The sequence below is a fragment of the Haemorhous mexicanus genome, chromosome 26 (assembly GCF_027477595.1).
Source record: "Haemorhous mexicanus isolate bHaeMex1 chromosome 26, bHaeMex1.pri, whole genome shotgun sequence".
NCBI classification, from domain to species: domain Eukaryota; kingdom Metazoa; phylum Chordata; class Aves; order Passeriformes; family Fringillidae; genus Haemorhous; species Haemorhous mexicanus.
This window is the reverse complement of record NC_082366.1, coordinates 4,230,811-4,252,999: the sequence shown is the minus strand read 5'-3', so window position 1 is coordinate 4,252,999 and position 22,189 is coordinate 4,230,811. Positions and strand designations below refer to the sequence as shown.

General features: G+C 40.8%; 1 protein-coding gene across 1 annotated transcript in view; it reads left to right on the top strand.

Annotated features, from left to right (window-relative positions):
* Positions 1-22,189, top strand: part of SPAG16 (sperm associated antigen 16) — a 328,751-nt gene that overhangs the window by 157,561 nt on the left and 149,001 nt on the right. Inside the window, exon 12 of the mRNA XM_059868228.1 lies at positions 6,539-6,724. Within this exon, the coding sequence (XP_059724211.1) occupies positions 6,539-6,724 (186 nt within the window). The remainder of the gene's footprint in view (positions 1-6,538; positions 6,725-22,189) is intronic.

The following is a 22,189-nucleotide window of genomic DNA, read 5'->3' as shown; positions in this document are numbered from 1 at the left end:
CTTTTGGACCCACAGAGAGTTGAATCCACATCATCCTTTTTAGAGGAACTCTGCATCCTGCCTGGTGAGGCACAAAATCACCCGTTGTCTTTTCAATCATTTTAATGAGAACTCCTTAAGTTGTAAATTGACTCCAACATTTTTTAAATTCAGCCCAATTTCCACCTTCTCTGGTGAGAGGAAAATGCAGGGCAGTGACAAAGTAGCAGAATAAAGAAGAGTTGCAATGGCTGCAGAGCTGAACTGATGTTTGGCATTTCCATCCCTTACATTGTTTTCAGCACCAACTGGAAAATGGAGTTTTTAAATACAGCTGTTGTAACCAAAGCTGGGACTCTGTTAGTAGATGTTTACTTTCCTAAGTGTACTGGTCTGGATCCCTGGTTTTAACCTTGTTTCCAAGTAAATTAGGGTTACAAGGATGTATTTCCCCCAACCCCCTTTGCACGTGTTCCTTATGCTCTCTTCCACTCTCTCTGGTAACTTTTAACTTGCAGGGTAATTCTGGCAAAAATTGTAAGACAGAACTCTAAAAGATCAATCAATTCTTGATATCTTTATTTAATCAACAGCTAAGGTGATGAAGGAGGTAGGCAAAAGATGCTTCCATAGGAATTGAGTGTTGATTGGTTCTGTTCTTCATGGAATACCTTTTTTTCCTAGGCATTTTCTTTCTTTGTCTTTCCTCTTTGACCTAGCAGAAAATGTCACCAAAATTCAAGTAAACTTTAGCAGTATTTGCAGTTCTTCCCTTGTACTTTATTGTGCCTACTGTCAGCCTGTGCTGATATTGCAAATAACATAGAGGCTTTTAGAATTTTGCTTTAGAATAATTGCATGAACAGAGGTAAATAAGAGATATAATTTTTCCAATTAGCTGATTGGAATATTGATTTTGAAGTGTTTTTCAACTGTCATGGTGAAAGACCCTTACCCCTCTAACATTTTGGACTATATGTTAAAGATTTGCTGTTGTGTTGCTTGTGATGCCCTGTGAAGGCTGCCCTAGAGCAGAGGCTGGACAGAATTAAAGAATAAAGCAGGCATTTATTCAAAGGCCTCCATGGATCCACCTTGGGCAGCACAAGAGCCCAGCCAGGGCTGCACCCAAGATGAACCAAAATGGTCACAAAATGGATGACAAGTCATGAGGTCTCTCACTTTAAGAAGTTCTGCTCCATTTGCATTTTGGAGTTAATTGTCCAATTCCAGCTTTAGCCCAGGCAGTCCCATCCTTCTTGTTTTTCTCTCTCCAGCCCACATTTTTTGTGCTCTTGGCCTGAGATTTGGATCATTTGTCCTTGGTCCCCAGCTAGAGCAGGAATTGTTTTGTCTCCCTGCTCTGTGAAGAGAGCTCACCATCCCCTCATATGAAGCTGAGGACTGCACACTAAAGCAGCACAGAATGTGAAAAATAGAAAAGCTCAAACCTGAGGCGTCACTTGCATTGTTTAAGCTCCTGTCAGATGCTGCCTCTTGCTGCAGCTTTTTTAGGACAAAAAACTTGAACCCAAGATGTGTTTGGCTTAGTTTTGCTTTGAGAACTGTTGCTGGCCACAGGGTCTTGAGAGGGAACGTGAGCAATCCCCTGGAGCAGCCTAAAATCCAGACCTAAGTCTGCTGTCCAGAAATATTTGAAGCAGGAGCAGTTTCTGAACTTTGGCTGTTGGTGTTAGGAGTGACACATGTGCAGGGGAGTGCTGTTGGTGTAGCTGTTGCCTTCACCTGACTGGCACTCCACAGAGGCACTCAGCCTCCTGAAATGCTGAAAAGTGACTCTGTGCCAAAGGCTCGTGTTGTTGCTGAGTATGAGTCTCAATTATTAATGTGTCTACAACTTGGGAAGTGTTAATGGAGAGGGGTCTTTGTAGTGAGAGCAGTGAAGCTGGAAGGAGCAGGAATGTGTAATGAAAGGAAATGTGTGTGTGTGTTTAGAATATATGGGGGAGGAAAGATTTAAGGCTTGAGAAGTTAATGTTCCACCCCTTTTTGTGGAAGGTGCAATTAATGTTTCCAAAGTTCTTTCCACTCTGTTTCTGGAAGAGCAGGTTTACAGTACCAGTTAGGAATACCAGAAATCAGCTGAAAGGTAGAACTTTATGTACATTTCATGTTTTTAAAAATGGCCTATCCGTGGGGGCAACACAGGGGTTATGGGTGCCAACTCTATTGCCCAGAGTTTTGGAAAGATTCTTCCATACAAATGCTTTATTCAATACAGGTGTGTTTCATCCACAGAGTCCTTTGGTCTGCTAGAAAGTGCAAACAGAAAATCCCCAAAACCCAGCCACTGAAAACCATACAAACCCAGCTGTCTGGGATCCACAGAGCACCATGCACAAAGGTGCTGCTTCTTTACAAAAACTCCACATTTCTGATAGCTGGCAAAGTTATTTGCATATATGTGAATGTGTTTGATGTGACAGAACAAGATAGGAGTTACATTTTTCTTGTCTCCTAATATCTTGCCTAATTCTTTGATGTATTTGTTAAAAAACAAAGTGTTTTATTCTCCTCTGAATTAGATATATGCACAGTGCACAGGATTTTTTTGAGCTTTCCCTGAGTGATCAGTCTGAAATTCAAATGGAGTTTATGTATTGCTGCTAAGAATTAAGGCTGAGGTCATATTTTCATATGTTTTAATATGAAAATCAGCATACTTTTTTTTTTAAATCAGTCATATGATAAAGGACTGTGTGACTACCAGACCTGGGTAAGCTGACAGCCTAAATCATAAAAACAGCTGCTTCCCTGACATATTTGTTTTTTCCCCCCACATGCTTTTATAAGGAAAAATACCACCATACAAAAATGTTGCAACTATGGGTAACAAAACATTACCTCCGATTTTGGAACATTTCTTTTTATCTCCCAGGACTGCAAAAAGCTGCAAATCAGAGAAAGTGTGTCATTATTGATCAGCTATTAAGTAGATAGGGCTTTTTCCTAATAGCAGCATCTTGATTTAGATGTCTGACTTGGCTTGACACAGCACTTTCTGTTCATTATGTGTGTGTCTGGTGTGAATCCTGGTGAGAGCTGAGGGTTTCCTGGGCAGGGAGAACAGCCCCTGTGTGAAGCAGCCCTGACAGCCATCATTCCCATCATTGCCTTTGTGCTTCCCAGAAATGCTGGTGTTAAGTTCCTGCATGGATAATCACAGATCCCCATCCTTTAATGACCTGATGCTTTTTTTATGCACAGGGGATATTTGGGAACTTGTGTTGCAGGGGGCTGGGGCACTGGGTTCCTCTGTTCCTGAGTATTTTTGCCCTTAGTTCCATTGTCAGTCTGTCCCTCAAAACTGCTTCCTGCTGCACTTTTGTTTCCAATCTCCACTATTTTTTCTCCTTTGATCTGTAAGGAGTGCTAAACCTCACTTGTAACTCCTTCCCCTGCTGCAGACTGCCAAATTGAATCCATTTGAACTACCTTCCTGCTCACATCTGTTTTCTGAAAGATTTTCATCACTGCCTGGATGGTGTATTTTTGAAATTCAGCCCAAGGAACCAGTTCTTTGTGTAGCATTTTGGGGATTATATATTAAAAAATGCATAAGCCATATATCTCTTTTTGTGATTCACAACAGTGGCAGTGCATGTTTCCCTCTGAATCAATTGCAGATTTCATCAGTCCCACTTTATACCTGACTCTGAATTTGTTTTAAACTCTTATTTTAGAAATGTGTAAGGGCTCTGATGATTTGTCATTTCTCTAATTTTATCTATCTCCAGAACTGAGATCTGGCTTATTAAAACTGAAAGTGTTTTGTTAACAAAAGCACATTTATTCCTGACAGCTCAACAAAATTAAGGTCTCCTCCAAACCCCTACTCAGACTTCAAGCCTTTATGCTCTGGTATATGTGACAAAAGCTTCAGGACTATTCCTGTGCAACGTTCTAAAAAAGTGTTGAGAGATTAATCTCTCAGAGCTTTGTCTGAGGCATGGGGGTGTAACTGCATTAATGAATATTATAATGATATTTTCACAAAAAATAGCAACCTAAACTGCAAGTGTTAAAAATAGTCAAAATCTTGGCTGGGTGATCTTTCATAGTGGCAAGTTCCCCCTTAAGATCTATCAGGTAAATGATGCCCATATTTCAAGCTGTCGTGGCAGCTACTTTTACCAAGTGATTCAGTGGACATCTATTGGAAAAGGAGGAAGGGGAGAATATAACATAAAAGAGTTGACACCACAGGTCCCAGGCCTTTTTTTTTAAATGAACTGCAGCAGTGAATTAAATATCTCTGAGTGTATTCTTACTCAGAGTTTTACAGTAGTGCTTAGGATCAACCCTTGAGCTGTTTTCAGTTCCCACAATTTTATATCCAGAGATTTGGAAGAAGGATTTCTACTGCCTGAGATAGGACCTTTGCCATTATTCAAATAAAAGAGTTTATTGGATCCTAAGGGCAAGGTCATCTTATTGATGTTGCTCAGATAACAGCAGGAATTGGGCTGAAAACCTACAGCTTAACTATTTCTGACCTGTACTTTTGTGTATTATCCCCAAAAATTTCTCCTGGTTTCTTGTTTTTGTTTAGTGTGAAAACAATTGAAACAGACTTTTGCTTAGAAAGTAAAAACCTCCATTGTTCCTGCGAGGGCCGTGTTAACTTTTTTCAATATTTTAAAAGATTTTGAGATGAAGGCATTTTAGATGGATTGATCTAATTTTCATATCTTGATAGGAATTATATTAAAGAGGCAAATTACAGGATCCATGGATACATTTATGGCAGTGAAGCCCTGGGAGCTGTGAGCATGGCTTTGGAAATTAGCCTCAGAAATCCTCAGAAATCAGTTGGGAATTCCCTGAAGGGCTTATTGAGCACTTGATCAAGGGAGGTTCATGAATTTCCTATACCTGGATTTTCAGCAAATTCTTCTTGAGGTCATTTCACAGAAACTCTCATGGAAGCACAACTGTCCTGAATAAACAGGAAAATCTATTTCACGATTTTAGAAACTGGTGAAAGGATTGGAATCAAATGCCACTTTCAGAATGGAGAAATTAAATTCTGGGTCCCACAGGGATCTGTGCTGGGACCTAAGTTGTTAGGATGATCTTGGAAACTGGGGAAGGGAGTGAGGTGGATGAGTCTGCTCATTAGCCAGGGCAGTGAAAAGGAGCATGTGAAGAATTACAGGAAAAGATTCCTGTCTCAACAGTTGACTTGATGGTGAAGCAGCAGCTGAAAATCAGTACAGGTGACAAAGGAATGCACATAGGAAGAAACAGTCCTAAGATAAGAATAGATAATAGGTAAGAGTGTGTCTCATTATCAGTACTCAGGAAGGAGATCTCAGAGCCACTGTGGTCAGTTTGCTGAAAACTTCTGTTCACTAGTGGCAAAAATAGCAACTAAATGGAAAGAACACAGAATAAACCAGGAAACAATGCCTTTGTGTACCTTCCCTGGGTACCTGTTCCTTCCCTTTCAGCTGCCAGGGTGCTGAGAGGGATGGGAAATGTGCTCCAAGGGCTGGAATCACATCTGCACAAGGAGTGAGTGGGAGTCTCCATCTTGGCAGGGGAACAGGACAGGGCCTGTCCCACCACGGCTGGTGGCACACTCAGACATGGTGAAGGTGCACTCAGTGTTTGCTTTTAATCACAGTAGTAGCATCAGAAGCATGAAACAAAATGAAGTAAGGTATTTAAGGCCCCAGAAGAGCTTTTCACACAAGGCATAATTAAATTTTGGAATTCATTGACATAAGAGATTGCAGTTGCCAAAGGTGTGCATATGTTCCAAAATCAATTACTCATAGGGAATAAAAAAAATCCATGGATTCTTCTTAAGCACAAAGAAATCCTGAGCCACAGGCTAGGTCTGGGAGGGTTTAATAAGAGAATCACTCCACATACTTTTTCTAATTATTTTATTGAGAATCCCCTACTAGTTATAGAAAATGTTACAGATGGACTCTTCGTCTGAAACCATATGTCCATGATTTAAGGAAATAGAATTATACTAGTTTATATCTGAGATCTGGCCAAAAAAAATCTGAGATGAATTCTATATTTTTCATTTATGTAACGTATCAATGACCCCAAGAGATGGTGAATGTAGTTGTGTTTATACAAAGTTAGAAAAAACAAAATTAGGATGCTTTTAAAAAAGAAATATATGTTGAAAATGGTATGAATTTGGGAAATAACAAAATATTCTTCCCTGAATCTATGTTATTGTATTTTGAAAGCTCTGGTTAACTCATAAATGAACTGCAAAAAGTAGGAATTTATTTGAAAGCCATATTTACTTTCCTGTGGGGGATAGCTACTTCCTATCTCCCTTTCTTGTGATAGTGTATTTATTAACATTTGTCCACTTCATGTACAGCATGTCAGAAAACTGTGCACAGAACAAATACAAACATTTCCAAAGATCATTTTTGTTCCTATGTATTTTAAGGTAAAATCAACAAATTCAACTTAACCTGTCTTTCCAAACAGAGTTAAATTCTTTTGCTTGAACATTTCTCAGCCGTCTCCCGGCTCAGACGTGTTTTCATTCCTTGAGCAGTGGCACCCAGCTGGTGACATCGAGCGGTGACACCACGGTGCGGCTCTGGGACCTGTCGAGGAGCGGCTGCATCCTGACCCTGCGGGGCCATTCCCGCGCCGTGCGGGGATGCTGCTGGCACTCCTGCGGGGACTTCGTGGCCTCTGCCTCCGCCGACGGCACCAGCAAAATCTGGGATGTCAACAGGTACGGAGGCTCTGGGCTCGCTAATTGACACCCAGGGGTGTGGTTTAGCTCCCCATCGACTGGTGGAGTTCAGAGGGAATCAAAGGCAGGGTGGGAAAATCAGCCTCTGCTGAGATTTACTGGGTAAAAGGAGCTAGGAAGGACTTAAATTAACATAGTGCCAAAATGGAAGTATTTGCTCTCACTTGGCATCCGTTATTCTTCACTGCTGGGGTTTTAAAGGGAAGAGCTTAGTGGGACTTCGATGTGTAATTTGAATAAGTAACTGAATCAAACTCTCAGTAAGTTTTCTATATACTGTTTCAAGCTCATAAGTACACAACACACTCTAAGGTTAGCCAGGTGGAAATTTATTTTAGTCATTATCTGTGTTTCAGGAAGGTGACTCTTGGTTAATAAATCAACATATACCTTCTTTATTATCCAGGCAAATGCATTTTTATGAAGGTGCTTTTAAAATATCAGTGTATTTGTGCTTACCAATTAATTATTAGTTCCTTAACTCTCTCCAGTTGTCTTCAGTTTTGATTAACTTACCCCTTAAAGAAATGGGATGGATTTATCTCTTTCCAAACTATCTCTCTATGAACTAGGCTCCTGAATTACTGTACTGTACTAGGTCTGATCATTAACAGCTGAATGCCATCAGTCCACAGAGAAGTTTCCAATCCTATAGGCCTTTTCCCTGGTTCTTTATTATCCAGTCCTAATGGATTTTCCCATTTCCAATTGGTCTTTTACTTCCTTTGCATTTGAATTAGGTGACATACCCCTTCATGATTGTTGGCCACTGCAGGGGAAGAAGCTTCACAGAAAATTTCTTCTTCTGTTCCTTTTTTCTAAATCCCTGCCAGTCTACTGCAGTTGCAGTGAGCCCTTATTGGAGACTTTTCAAACTGATCCAATTCATCCAGATTCCATTGAGAGTTAATTAAAAACACTGTCAGTATCAGATTTCCAGTCTTGCTTGCAAACCATGAATTGAGGAAGCATTAAATGATATTAAAAATAATTTTTTCAAAATGGGATAACTAATCCATCCTTTTATGAATTATTCCAAATAAGAAAAAACCTAACTAGTTCAGGCTTGGCAAAGTTCAAGCCAGCTGAGAGGTGGCTTCTATCATAGAAATGGTCAGCCAGTCCTGAGAACAGATGATGCTTCCACCATTACTATCAGTAATAGGCATTAATGGTCAGTGTTTTCCTTAGAAATGGAAGCACTAAAATCAAATGTATTGTCACCTCTTTTCTTAACCTGTTATAGTTTTCTAATGCTTTGATTATCCTTTATGGCACATTCATGACCTTTAAAAAGTAATACTAACAATAGTTTTAATTTTATGTCAGAATGGGTTTGAATTTGCATAGACAAAGGTTTTGTTTAGACAGTTGAAAATTTTTTCTACTGAGGAAGCTTTTGTAGTCAGAGGAATCACAGCAAACCTTCACCAGCAGCCCATGGTGCCTCCCACTCACACTCATCACCACCTCCCATTTCTGCCTCCAGTCTATCTGAGCTGTGCTTTGCCTGTGAAAATAAGAGAGTAACATCCCAGCCATGGTGTGAAAGGCTGACTGTCCATGCAGAATCACTGAAACACCAAACATTATGCAAAATCTCAGTGGCTACAGGCAGCAGGAAGTGGTATAAAAATGTGACATAGTCTGATTAAAATAAGGTGTATTCAGAGTATGAGAAAAAGCAAAGCCCCTGTGGGAGTCCTCACTGCTGGGTTTTTGGTGTTCCAGTAAAAGCCATGTGCTGGGTGCTGTTGCAGTGCCTCAGTGCAAAACCAGGTGAGTTCTGCTGTGCTGGGCTCAGGTGAGTTTGTAGAGCTGTGTGTGGTGTAGGCACTTAATATGAAATGAGGGCTGTGCAGAAGTGACACATTTTGGAAGAGCTTCTCTACAAGAGGTTTGATCACAAGATGTGGCTGTTTGAAGCTTAGGCCATCCTGGTTCTGCAGAACACTCAGCTGCAGTTGGGCCTTATGCCCATGTTGGCTCATTCAAGTGAAAAATCAGCCTGTGCAGGATGTATAGCAAGGTTTGGAAATTAGGGAAGGCTATGGACAGATTAATGAGCTGATGGTTTCCATTGGATTGTTAAATTGCTGCTGTTAGATTGGGAGCTGCTCTACAGAAGAGCCTGCAGTGAGTTTGGGCTTGGCAGTGCTAGTTGCTGAGCTACCTGGCCCAGTGTGCAGCACTAATCCCAGCTGTCCCAGGCTGTCCCCTGGAAATGTGCCACCAGCCTGGAGCTCTCTGGTGTGATCACAGCCAGCTGGGCTGGCCAGCACAGCAATGTGTGCCCTCCTTCAGCCTCCCTGGCAGCCTGGGGCTGTGTGACAACAGGGACATGGAGCAGGCTTTCCTTGGTTTATGGTTCTTGGAAAGTTAGTTGTCTCCCCATCCCCACAGAACAGGTGCTCATCCAGGTGCCATCATCAGCATTCTTCCTGTCCAGATGAGGCCTCAGGTTTGAGCTTTTATATTTTTCTGATTCTGTGCTGCTTTAGTGTGCAGTTCTCAGCTTCATATTAGGGCATGGCAAGAGTGGGGAAGCAGAACAATTCCTTCTCTAGCTGGGGACCAAGGACAAATGATCCAAATCTCAGGCCCAAGAGCACAAACAATGGTGGGAGGAAGAGAGAAAAACAAGGAGGATGGGACTGCGTGGGCTAAAGCTGTAATTGGACAATTAACTCCAAAATGCAAATGGACCAGAACTTATAAAATTGAGAGACCTCATGACCAGGTGTTCATTTTGTGACCATTTTGGTTCCTCTTGGGTGCAGCCCTGGCTGGGCTCTTGTGCTGCCCAAGGTGCATCCATGGAGGCCTTTGAATAAATCCCTGCTTTATTCTTTAACTCTGTCTGGCCTCTGCTCTAGGTCAGCCTTCTCAAGGCATCACAGGTACCACAAGCTCTGAGCAGGGGACAGAGCCCAAGATAACATTCTTGTGAGATGATAATGATCAGGGATCACAGTTAATCTATTGGTTTTATTCTTTCCACTAACAAGGAATTAAGATTTTATAAATGAGAGCTGTCTTTCTACCTTAATATCACATATTTGGATGGATGCCTGCTTTCAAATTGAATGGGCCTGGAAAGCAGCAGATTGTAGGGGAAGAAAAGCAAGAAGGATGTCAGAGTTATCACTGCCACCTCTCTGAAAATGGTATGTTTTTTAAAAAGGCTACAAATAAAAATACATCCATTTCTGTAGTGGGTGACAGTTGTCTTTTTATTTCTGAGCTTCAAAAAAGCCACTTTTATACATTAGGAACACACTTTTCTGTAAGTGTTGCTTTTGGAAAATATACAGCATTCTCTGTAGCTGCAAACTTGGTGTAAGAAACTGGGGAGGTTATTTGCTATCTTCTAGCATCAAAATCCAAGGTGCAATTTGCACAATCATCAAAGCCCTTATTGGAGTCTAAAGAATTCAAGATCTTGAATAGGAATTGGTTGCCAGCAGTTTTAATAAATTACAATTTAATAAATTATAATTCTTTGCCAATGATGAGAAAGTTCTGCCTATTAGATATTTGAATGTTTGTTGTTTTTTTTTTTTCTTAGAATGTGAAATTACTGCTGGTGGTTTTGTTTGTTTGGGGTTTTTTATTATTCAGAAATGTTTTTCTTCTGTGTATAATGAAAGTTTGAATCATATATCAAGCCACAAATGGCATTCCTTCCAGGAGGGTAGTGTGAGGTACCTTTGTAGTAAACTGTGTCTTCTAGACAACTTATGAGTCTTCTATTTAAGATACAAGCTGAGTTTAAGAAATAAAACAGAAAGTAAAGAAACAAGAATCCAAGCCCCTTCCTTTTTCCCTGGAAACACAGACACAGGCTGAGACACAGCCATGATCTGAGTTACTGAAGGTCTCAAGGGAGTCTGAGTTCTGCTGTTGGAACTTCCTGATGCTTTCTGCTGGGATCATTGGTTGCTTTTAAAGGAACTTAAAAAGAAAATGGTGTAACATTGGGATGGGGAGTGCAGGGAAGGAAGGAAGGTAATTTGTGTGCCTGCCATGGCTAGAAAAAATTAAACCAAAACAAAACAGCAATACAGGGACATATCTGCTACCTTCAAAATTATCCCCACTTCTTAATGATTATGGAAATAGGAAGTTGGGGGAGAAAGGGAGAGGTTTATCATTTGTGGCCAGGATTTTATGCAGCAGCATAGCTCAGGTTGAAAACATGCAGCCAGTTATGTTTTAGCACAGCAGCCAGTTCCAGGGGTGTTTTCTCAGACCATAAATTCAGCACTGTCAAAGTCATTTTGGCAGGATTAATTTCAATTATCCAGTGGTAAATATCATCAGAGATTTACAGCCTGATGTCTGATATGCAAATCAAGCTGAGCATCATAGATCTCCTGTAAACACAGGAGGTTGTTGAGCTTTGCAGACATATGCTCTACAGCAAATGTTAAATGCAAACATTGTTATTTATGCTTTGAACTTGAGAAATTGTTTGCAGCAGTCAGAACAGCCAGAATTGGTTTTCTCCACTTGATCCATTCTGCACTCATTAGACCAGTTCTCCATTTTTCTCTACTTCCTTTCAGTAGTACAAACCATGTGGAATTAGGCCAGCCAGCAATGTGATTGTGCTGTCCTGCAGCAGAGCCCAGGGTGAGGATGTGTTTGTGATTTGGAGCCATTTCTGGTTCCTTAATCCATCACTCACTTGTTTTCTTTTTCCATTAACATGGCAATTTTTGTCTACTCATGGAAATTTCTCCCATAATCAAATTTTATTTTAAAATTTTAAAATGTGTGTTTACCTGAGTCTTCAGTCATTTCTACCCATTGGTGCATTTGTTCAGGTGCACATTTTAGAAGTGACTAATAGTGATTATTTTTCATTCTCCTGTGCAGCCTCCAGGATAGTGTCCTATTACTGAGGTGTTCATGTATTCTCCTACTTATTTCTAGATATACCAAAAAAAAATGGTTGACACTTTTTGCTTCTCTGCAGCAAGACTGGACATTCTCACTTCCTTGCCCAAGTGTCAGATGTATCTGACATTAATTACTAGTTTCTATAAATAATTCCTTCTTTTGCTCCAACGCCCCTATTAAAATTATCTCCTGTTGTGACTTCTCTCCACTTGCTAACTGCTGTTTATAGTTTCGTTTCTTCTCATAAGAAGTATTTAATTTTGGAAAATTTAGGGTTAGTGTTTAAAGAAATCAAGCAGGGATGGATTTTGTTTAAGTAGAAGCCCTTGTCAGCTACAGCTTTCCTTGGAATGATACCATGGAATGATACCAGGCAATGATGGCACTGCCTGTGTTTTATTAATACACACCTCGAGTGTGTGCAGTGCAAGACATGGTTATGTTGATTTTAAACTGCTGTTATACTTTGGGGTGGATTTTCTTCTCTAGTTTCACTAAAGTAATGATTTAATGTAGCTGGAGTAACCAAATGCACTGGTCACACTCTGCTTTGTCCCATCAGAGCCCAGGGTTTAGCCTGGCTTCTCCTGCCATCCTTGACATTCATACTCTGTTTCTTTTTCTTCCTTTTCCCTTAGGCAGCTTTGCAATGCAATATTTATTCACAGATTTGTAGGGTTTTTTCCACCACACCAAATGCATCCGTATCAGGGTCCTGAAAAATCACCTCAGAAGGATCCCAAAGATTTTCTAGTTTCAAAATGGAGCTGTGTTTTCACTTTTTGAATCAGGGTGGGTGTGTGTAGCCAACCCTTTCCAAGATACCCCATTTGAGGTGTCTGGCTGGCTGCTCAGTGGGACACAAGCCACAGGCTCTTCTGGCCAGACCCCACGTTTAATTGATTCCAGTAAAAGTGGAGCTAATCTATTTCCAGAGAAGACAAATGTCCTCCAGGAAATTAGAAGGCAGGTAGAAGAACTCCGAGGAAATGTGGAAGGACCATTTTTGGGTAGTTTGTAATGTCTCTCCTGACAGCACAGCAGGAAGTGCTTGCCATTTTGATAAAGGAGAATTCCCTTTGGAATCCTCCAAGGAGCACTGGAGAGACAAGCTGCTATTAATCCTTCAAATCAAATCCAGGCCTATGCCCAAGTCTCCAAATTTATAATTATGCTACAATTCCATAACACATTTTTCAGGATCAGGAATGTCTAAAATCTCATTGATATAATTCCCAGAGAGCCAATTGTAAAAAATCAATTTGAAAATGCAAATTATGAAGGAAAAGATGATATTCAAAGCAGAGCTATTCAGTTAAGGGGAAGATATGGCTAAATCTTCATAATACTGGATAAGATGAAGCTTGAAGTGCAAAACTTTACAGGAAGTGTAGCTTGAGCTCAATGTTGTAAACTTAAATCACATAGTGGATTTAGTATGAGGCAACATGCATCAGCAATGAGAAATGTTTATTATGGTCACAAATTTGCAGGTCCCAAAGGCCAGAAAAATCTTAGCTGATGCCCATGGAAGGCCTAGGCTGGGGAACCAGACCATTATTTACATCTGGGGAAATAAACAAAGAGGTGAAGGGCTTTACTCGAGGCCAGCAACTGAGGCCATCATTAAAACCCTGCCTTACCATTCCTTGGGATGATAAAATTATGTCAAGATTAGTTGTCTTCAAATCTTCCTATTGGGTGAGAAGAAAGAAAATCAGTATTGGATTTTCAGTAATAATATAGATCCATGAGAGATAGATGTTTGTGTGATTATTAATTACTCTGTAAAACATGACAGGAATTGTGTAACTTCTGCTGAAATATTTCTATTGGTGGCTGTTGGCTACTGGTCTAGATAAATCCATTTTCTCTCTGGCTTTTACTGGACCCTTCTGTGGCAATTTAGCCTGTGCACAGGAGGCATATTTGAAGATCTTAGTAGTTAAAGTGATAATTTTTCTTTTTAATTCAGAATATCTTGACTTTTTTTTTTTCCTAAAGCATTAAATAGACAGAAATGTAAGTGCTCTGCTTTCTGATTTCTGCTGCTGGTCTTGAGCTGCACAGCACAGTTTTTGATTAATGAAGGGGGGAGAAAATCAAGTTACTACTTTATTTTTTTTAAAACTGAAGCTGAAAATAGAGGTGCCTTCTAAAATGTCTGAGTTCTGCAGAGATTTTGGAGTAGGCTTACCTGAGCTCTACCATAGTTAGCTACATAGTATTTATTTAATGAAAAGATACTTGAGAAAGTTGCACTTGATTTACATTGAAGGGGGTTTCATTTTGTGATCTCAGAAGTTTCCTTGCTTCCATTGTTTCAGCCTTCAGTATGGCTTGGAAAAAACATACTAGATGCAACTGTTAGGGGTTTTTTATGTTCTAGTTCTGCTCCTTTAGGCCAGATTCCCTAAATTATGTGCAGTTGGCTGAGAGGCTCCTGTTGGACAGCAGGAAGCTTTATTTGAGCTGGTGAGGAAGGTGCTCCTCTGGAAGTTGATCACCTTTTCTTGGTGTCCCTCACTTGTCCAAACATCTCCTCAATTCCCTGGAAGCTGCTTCAGGAGTAGGAGGAATGAGGGAGGTAGAACTGAGGCTTCCTTCCACCAAATCCTAGCCAGAGCACCTGGCAGCTCCAAAAAGCTGAGTCTGCTGGGATTGTGTGCACTGGAGGAAGCTCAGGCACTGCTTTTTCCTCTCTTTGTTCTATTTGCAAGTGTGCAGGTGTTACAACCTGCAAAATGTTCATCAGATCTTGACAGGGTATTTCCACTGTCCTAGATTCAGAACTCAGATGCAAAAGGATCAGCACTCAGCACAACTGAAGTCAGATTATAGTTTTCCACTCATTATCCAGATGTTTTCTTTCTCCCTCATGTTACAGTCACTCATTACTGGCAGGCTTTTCTTTACCTAAGCTTTTTTCCTGAAAATACTGCCTTACAGTATCTCCACCAAACCAGAAATTAATTGTACCAACAGAGTAATTCACAGAGCAGTGAAAACTGTCAGATATTATTACAGAGCTCAGGGAAGACAACAGCTCATTAAAATTATGTATCTCCATCATCACTCCCACATCCTGTCAGTACCAGTTAGTGCAAATAATACACACACAGTCTGTGCTCCACAGTCAAGTGGAGCACTGTCACCCAAAATCCCCATGTGCTGCAGCACTGCTAATTGTAGCTTATTTCTCTTCTTGTCTCCCAGTGAACTAAAAAGAGCAGGAATACATCTAACTATTCATAAGCAGCAATACTCTGGCAGACATATCCACCTGAATGTGAGCTGTTTTGAGCTCCTGATGTCTCCTGGTTTGAAATCAGATGCATTGGTCATTTGATTTCAAAGGAAAAGTCTGCTGCAGTGGATGCCTTAATGCATGTAAATGCCTCTTATAATATTTCAAGTTCTTGTCCTCTGGCTCCAGGCAGTCTTCAGACATGTCTGTGTGTGATGCTTTTGGGGTTTTTTTTCTTCCTTTTTATTGTTTTCTTTTAAGGGTTCAGATGTTACACAAGATTATTTTCTCTCCCGAGTGGTGGAACTCTAGTTGTGCATCCTGTTGGAGCAAACTCTATTAGCCTCAGCTGGAAAATGAACACAAGTCACATCTTAGTCCTTTAACAATTAATTCTTGCATACAAAGAAAGTGCCCTGGGTCTTTAATTGGCATTGGAAGGCACTGAATTGTGTCTGTACTTCCTTAAAATGTGAATAAATACTGTTCCCAATAGTGATTTCATTTCTCTGGGACAGTTTTCAAAAACTTGAGGCTCATTTCTGTCCTCCCTCCTTACACTTCCCTAAGCTGTTGGACCTCACAAGTAGCACAGCTTGTCTGGTGCCCTGTGTGGGTCATTCTTTGAGACCCATCTCCAAATGCTCAAGCAGGCTGAGAGCTGTAAGGTCTGCTCCCACCTGATCCAAGTGGTTAAGCCTGTGAGTACAGCAGACACGACCCTCTGACATTTCCCAGGAAAATCAGGGTGGGTTTTGCCTTGGTGGAGGTGAAGATCAGGATGGAGCAAATAAAAATGTTGGCAATTTCCCTTCTGCACTTCACTATCTGTAGGTTTTCTGATGTGAATTGAGACACATCATCACACAAAAATCTTGTTCTAGGCTGACCAATATCTTTCCCAGCTAGGAATCAATTCACCATCTGCAAGACAATTTTTATGCATCTATTTACTGAACTCAGAGCCTGCAAAGGCGTGTGTCTGTGGGAAACCTATGAAATATGTATTGGAATTATCCACTGGATGCAAACCCAATGAATTTCTTTATATTTTAGTGTCCCTTTCAAGCATATTTCTGTCACCAACACAAACATTCTAGATAATGGAATCTTAATATGGAGACTGCAGTAAAATGTCAACAAAATTTGTGAATTATTTAACACAGAGCAGACGGTCACAGAGTGTTTCTGTGGCACAAAGGGCACAGGAGTTTGCTGCACACTGGGAACACAGCTGTACTCACACTCATATCCCTGCTCTGAAATTCAAAGGAAAAAGTAAAAATACTCTGTGTGATCTTCTGCAGTGATGTTCTGCTCCTTTAAAAGCCCTTTTTAGATTTTTTTTTTTTTAATATCAGGGTTTGTTTCATAGTAATACAGATCTTAGCTGACTTTGGAAGGTTAAGATTGAAATGAGGGTGTGGGGACACTGAGATACCAGGTGTGAAGTTGGCACTGTGGGTTGATGAAAACCTCATTCTCAGTGTGTCAGCCTTGTAAGTGATCCATATCAGGTTATCACTCATGGCTTGACAGTACTTGGGTTACATATTCAGTTGTAAGCTGAAGATTTCAGTAGGGACTTGCAAAGGCCTCTCTTTCCCTGGAGAACAGTGGAGACTCTTCTCAAACAGTGACACTTATTTTGGGTGCACACTGGGATTAGACAGGTGTAGTAGATATAATATAAATCTCTTGATGGAAAATCATGCTGTTAACAGGGAAAGTTGGACCAAAAAGGAAAGTGAACCAAACTGTCCACATCTAGGTAAGGAGGAGACAAAATCACTCTTGTATTTTGTGTTTGTGTTTCAAGTGAATCTTTTCCTTCCTCCAGCTGTTGGCAAAGGGAAATCCAGCCCTTTTCTCCCTTTTTTTGGGGAGTGGTGGGAGCTATCCCTGGGAATTTAGTCTTCCCATTCTGTGCTCAGGCACTGATCTAAACAAACATTCCTGCACCTGTAGCTTCAGTGGGTGGACCAGGCTCTTTATTCTTCACTCCAGCAGATGCCCATTAGAGAACTTCCATGGCACTGGTTTTGTTGTGGCTCCATGTCTAAGAGCACAGCAAATCCATTATTCATAATCCCTTCCCAAGTTCACAAAGCCATTGAATTGTGCTGCATGACTCCTTAAAGCTGCCACCCACTCAAATCCATTTTATTTGGACAAATAAAGAAACTCTGCACTGAAGAAAACCAATTTGAAAGCACACTGAAATTCATTTTCCTCACTTAAATATTGAAGTGCTTATATTTATTGCATCTCAGCCTTGTTGTACTGTTTTCAAAAAGAATTTGCTTGTTTAATAGGTCTAAAGAAGTTTCAGTAAATTTAAAATGTGGAGGAAAATAAACTAACACCTGACAAGAGTCACAGTGCTTTTTATGGGTTGGGATTAAAGGCATAGGAGAAATATATTAAAAATAAATTAAAGAATCGCTAACTTAATACACATTAAAAAATTAAAAGGTAGTGAAATTAAATTATGATGTGCCAGTACTGCTTTCTCTGTCTTATACAGAATTTCATCACTATAAGCCAGACCAGAAATGGATCCTGAGGTGAAATAATGAAGTAATGGTTTGTTTTAGGGGTTTTGGGGGATGCAGGGGGTTTGCTGGACTCAGGTTTGGTTGTTTTTTTTGAGGGCTAAAAGCTGATTTGAGTCAGTTTTATGGCAATTGTGTGGACCTAGTTGAGTTCTCTAGATTTATTCTGCTGGCCTCCTGTGTAGTTCTTGTGTCAGTCTTTCCCTTTGTTGGTAGTTTTCCAACAGTGGTGGTTTTTTGAAGGAAGGCAAGAATTTTGTGCTAGTGCAGACCTGGGTCATCCATTGTGCAAATTAATGCAGCTCCTGGCAAACAGACCCCGAGAGCCACTTCTTGTTCTCCTCATCAGCTGCTCCCTGATTCTGGTGACAGCACAGAACAAGTTCTGAACAAGTTGACAGCAAAAGTTCTCCCTCAACAGCTGCTCCACCCCAACCCTTCATTTAACACACCCAGAGCTGGAGCTTTCAAAGAGCCCAGGGTGTTGATTGACAATATGTTGGTGCAGCCACATTGTCACTGGGAAAATCCCATCATTTGGGCACCCAACAGCTGCAGGAATCTCAGACTCTGCACTGTCCAGGCAGCTTGGAAATCTCATCCTAAATATGCAAACTTATAGAGAACATGACATGGTAGAGCTTGGTGGGATGAACACAGTAAGCTTTGGCGAGGTATTTTGGGCTTTAGTGTCACAGGAGTGACATTTTTTAAAAGTGTGCTGTTACCCACTGTTACAGACTTAAACTCTTGTTTAAAGCCATTATTTCTTACGTTGTCTGGGAGTTTTCAGAAGCAATAGATCAGATCAGGCTCACAAAGAAAATGTGTGTTCTAGCATAATGTAATAAGTTTATCTGGTCTTCTGGTGTAAATATATTTCAAATTTTGTTTTTCATTGTCACATTTGTTCTTTTCTGTGTTATGTCTCACCAGTCAGTAGTTGTGCATATAATGCCATATTCTTTATTTATTAACATGATTGTGTTGAAGAATAAAATAAGTGGTGACAAGGAAGAGAATGAAAGAAATAACAAATTCTGCAGGGTGGTTGGAATGCACCATTTAGGGGATCTGAATGTGGAGTGCAGATGGCTCATCTTCTCCACAATATTTTCTTTGAACAGCAAAAGCCTAAAACTGCAAAATAACCTGTTCAAATAGTTCTCACGTGAGCCTTAATAAAAGGACACAAAAAATGAAACCACTTGACAGTGATCCATCAAAGCACATGTGTGCTGTTGTCTTTAAAAGCAGGGAGGGATTGAGACATCTGCATTTACTTGTTCAGGGTTAGCCTGAACAGGCAGGAGTTTTAGAGGTAAAGTCCTTGTAATAAAAGGAAAAAAGAAGACACAAATAATAAGATCATGACAGCTTCATATGGAGTGTGGAGCAGGCCATGAGCTCAGCACTGATGTCAGCTGATGTGGTAGTTGAGGAGAGGCCTCTGTCACAGGGGAGAGGCTTTGCTTATTCAGTGGCAGAAGTGCTGAGCAGCAAACACTGCTTGTCCTGGCCTGCTTCAGTGGGTTACAGCTACTGCAGGATCACTGAGCCTGTGCTGATCTGATTAGCTCAGACCCCTGGGCCTGGAGGGGGAGGAGATAATTGCTTCATGAAACAAGGCTCTGGGTTTCAAGAAGTGATTTCTGATGCTCCTGTCTTCACCTGTCCAACAAAAAAATCCCCTGAGGAAACTTGATTTGCAGAAAGTGCTGAGCCAAGGGTAAGAGTCAAAATATAATCTAAGAATTGCCATGTACCTTTCTGAACCTGAGTGTACCTTGCTCCTGGACTGAGGTTTGGAATTCTGGGATAGGTGGCTTGGCTTTCTGTGTGTTGCAAGGAGACACAGGCATTTCCAAGGAGGAGTTTGTGTCCTAGCTCCTGACTGAAGGACTGAAACAGCATTTTATTCCATCACTGTGAAATACAAGAGCTGACCCTGGAGGGGACCTGCTGCAGATCCTGTCGGTGCTGGGAGCACCCAGCTGCACAAAGCTTTTCCTTTGGCTGGTGGAATTTATTTTCTGCATGCAGACAGACTTGATGGAAAAGTTTGAAGCCATAGCCACAAATGGATGGTTTGATACGTGGGTGTTGATTTTCCAGAGGCAGAGGAAAGAGCTAAACCTGGATTTTGAAATACAGAATGCAAGGTGTGTTCTGCATGGAGATCAGGGTGGGTACCAGTGTGGGACCAAATCCCACTGGTGTGTTACAGAGGCTCTGGGAATGCCCAGAACATTCCCATTAGTGTTAACAAATGTATGATTTCTGACTGGCAGCTGGGGTGAGCATCACTAATTAAGTCAGGATTACGTTAGATCATTCCCTGGCATCACTCTGTTAGGCACATTTTCAGCCTTGTAATTGACTAGGTCTGCTTTGACCAAGCTGATGAAAAGGGCACTTAAAATCTACATTTGGGATATAAAAGCCTAAATCTTTTTCTGTCCCATGACTTTCAAAGTCATTTTTATTGACCTAACTCTAACCTTGGGGAAGTGCAATCCTTGTCAAATGAAACATAATCCAAATTTGAAACATATAAAAATGCATCTCACTTCTGAAAAATTTGGATTCTAAGTAACAGGCTTCTGTTCAAACTAAAATTGCAGAAATAGGTTACCAAAATTTATTTGGAGCCCAATTTCAATAGAAAGTGAGCTTTTGCAACAGCTGTTGCCATGAGCTGAAACGTGCCCTGTGCTGCCAACAATCAAGTGTTGAGCAGTGAGATTTTAAAGATACCTTGATGAGCTACAGCCAAGCCTACATAGTAGAAGGGACTGAAGAAGATATTACAGTCTTACAAAAAGACCATAGACTATTCTTAAGTAGAGATTTTAAGTCCTTCAGTCTTACTGTTTTATCTTGCCTTTAAAAAAATTAAAGCCTCACACCAAAACCCCTTCATCTAGAATCAGAAAATACAAATAATACTTCTCAAAGAACACTTCATTAGTTCAAAGAAATGCAGGACATTGAGACTAAATCTTCAGTGTAATAATGAGCAGATTCATTATTCATGTTTCAAGCCAATAAAAAAGGAGATAGATTATTGGCAAAGTTTTCACGCCTTCTAATGAAAGCCTAAGTAGAATATTATTAATTCAATAACTTGGGCTTTTCACTCACAAAAACATATAAAGCTATTGTCAATCATATTAAGTATTCTCAACTTTTATCAAAATAGATCCTGAGTTGGGGTAGTATTGGAATCAATCAAGCAGAGGTAATTGATTATATTTCTTTTTTACCTATTTGTGCCAGAGAGTTCTAACCAACCATGGCACAGGGAGAGTCTTTGTTCTGTAAAGCCCCCCCTACCACTACCTATGTGCACCTGCTACAGAAACATGGTAAAAAAAAAGGTTTTTAATATTTCCCAGGCTGGCATCAGGCAGCCAGGCCTGTGTCCAACACCACAGCAAGCAGTGGTGGCCTCAAAACTTTGTGCTTTTTTGTCTGAGAGTATTTTTTAAACTCAGTGCTACATCTTGGTGTCTGCCTGGTAGAGGAAGTTTCCACATGCTCAATAAACACACAGCTTCTACTTAAATACACGCAGTAGAGCTCTGCCAGAAAAATAAATACAGTGTTATAATTGGCTACTTTTCCACTAATACATATTGTGTTACATAAATTACCAGGAATTGAGGCAAATAAGCACTTTAATCCCAAAGGTAAGGCATGAAGTTTTGCACCCTTTTCCTCCTGCATTCACAGCACTCTCTTTCAAGGACTGTGATTATTTGGCTGTTATCTAATTTCACTGCAGAATAGAAACCTGACTGGAGCCTTGCTTTCTGCTGGTTAATTATAAATTTATTAGGGGAATTTTGCCAAATGTCCCTCACTATTAGACCTCACTGAATCTGAAGTTCAAGCTATCAGACTTCATTGAACGTAATGCATTGCCTTCTTTTTCTGCTCTGCATGTGGTTTTTTGTATTTTTTTGTTCTCAGGTACATTCAATTTTCCCTTTCTGTGTATTATTTGCCAAAGAGGCTCTTTCGAGTTATAGAAATGGGACCAAGTAATTTTTAGAACAGCAAAATATGTAAGGAGGCAAGGTCCCTGGAGATGAAATGAATTTCCAGCACAATCAAATAGCTTTCCTGTCCTGCTTGGGTGTTGCTGTTGACAGAGTATCTTGTTAACAGCACAGAATGCCTCAGGGGTAGGAGGCTGTGGAGGGAGCACCAGGGAATGGGAGGGTGTGGGGTGGGAAGGGAAGGATTGGAGAAGCTTTTGGCCACCTCCCTGCTGTGGGAAGGCTTTAACCCTCTGGAGGTGCTCTCAAGAGTGAGCCCCAAGGTGCTTGGGGCTGGGCTGGGAGCACGAGTGTGCTCACACCTCATCCAATGATACCCACATTTAGGGACCATCATGTTCAGGCACTGCCCTTCAGCCTTCTCTTGGAGTTTTGCTAAAAGTGGGGGCTCCCAATAAGTGGAAGACAAATTTGGAGCAGACTGGAGGGTACCTGGAGGTGTAGGTGCATCCTGTGTGAGCACAAAGCCCAGGGTGTTCCTTCTCCCAGCAGGGCCAGGAGAGGGCTGGGACTGCAGTTCCCTCTTGCAGGAGGTGGAATCTCTTCAGCTGCTAAATCCTGGTGGTTTTTATTGCAGTTTCCAGCAGGAGCTGCTTTTATTGCAGTTTCCAGCAGGAGCTGCAGCAGAGCTGGTGAGAGCTGAGTCTTTACAAATTGGTGTTAAAGGAAAGCT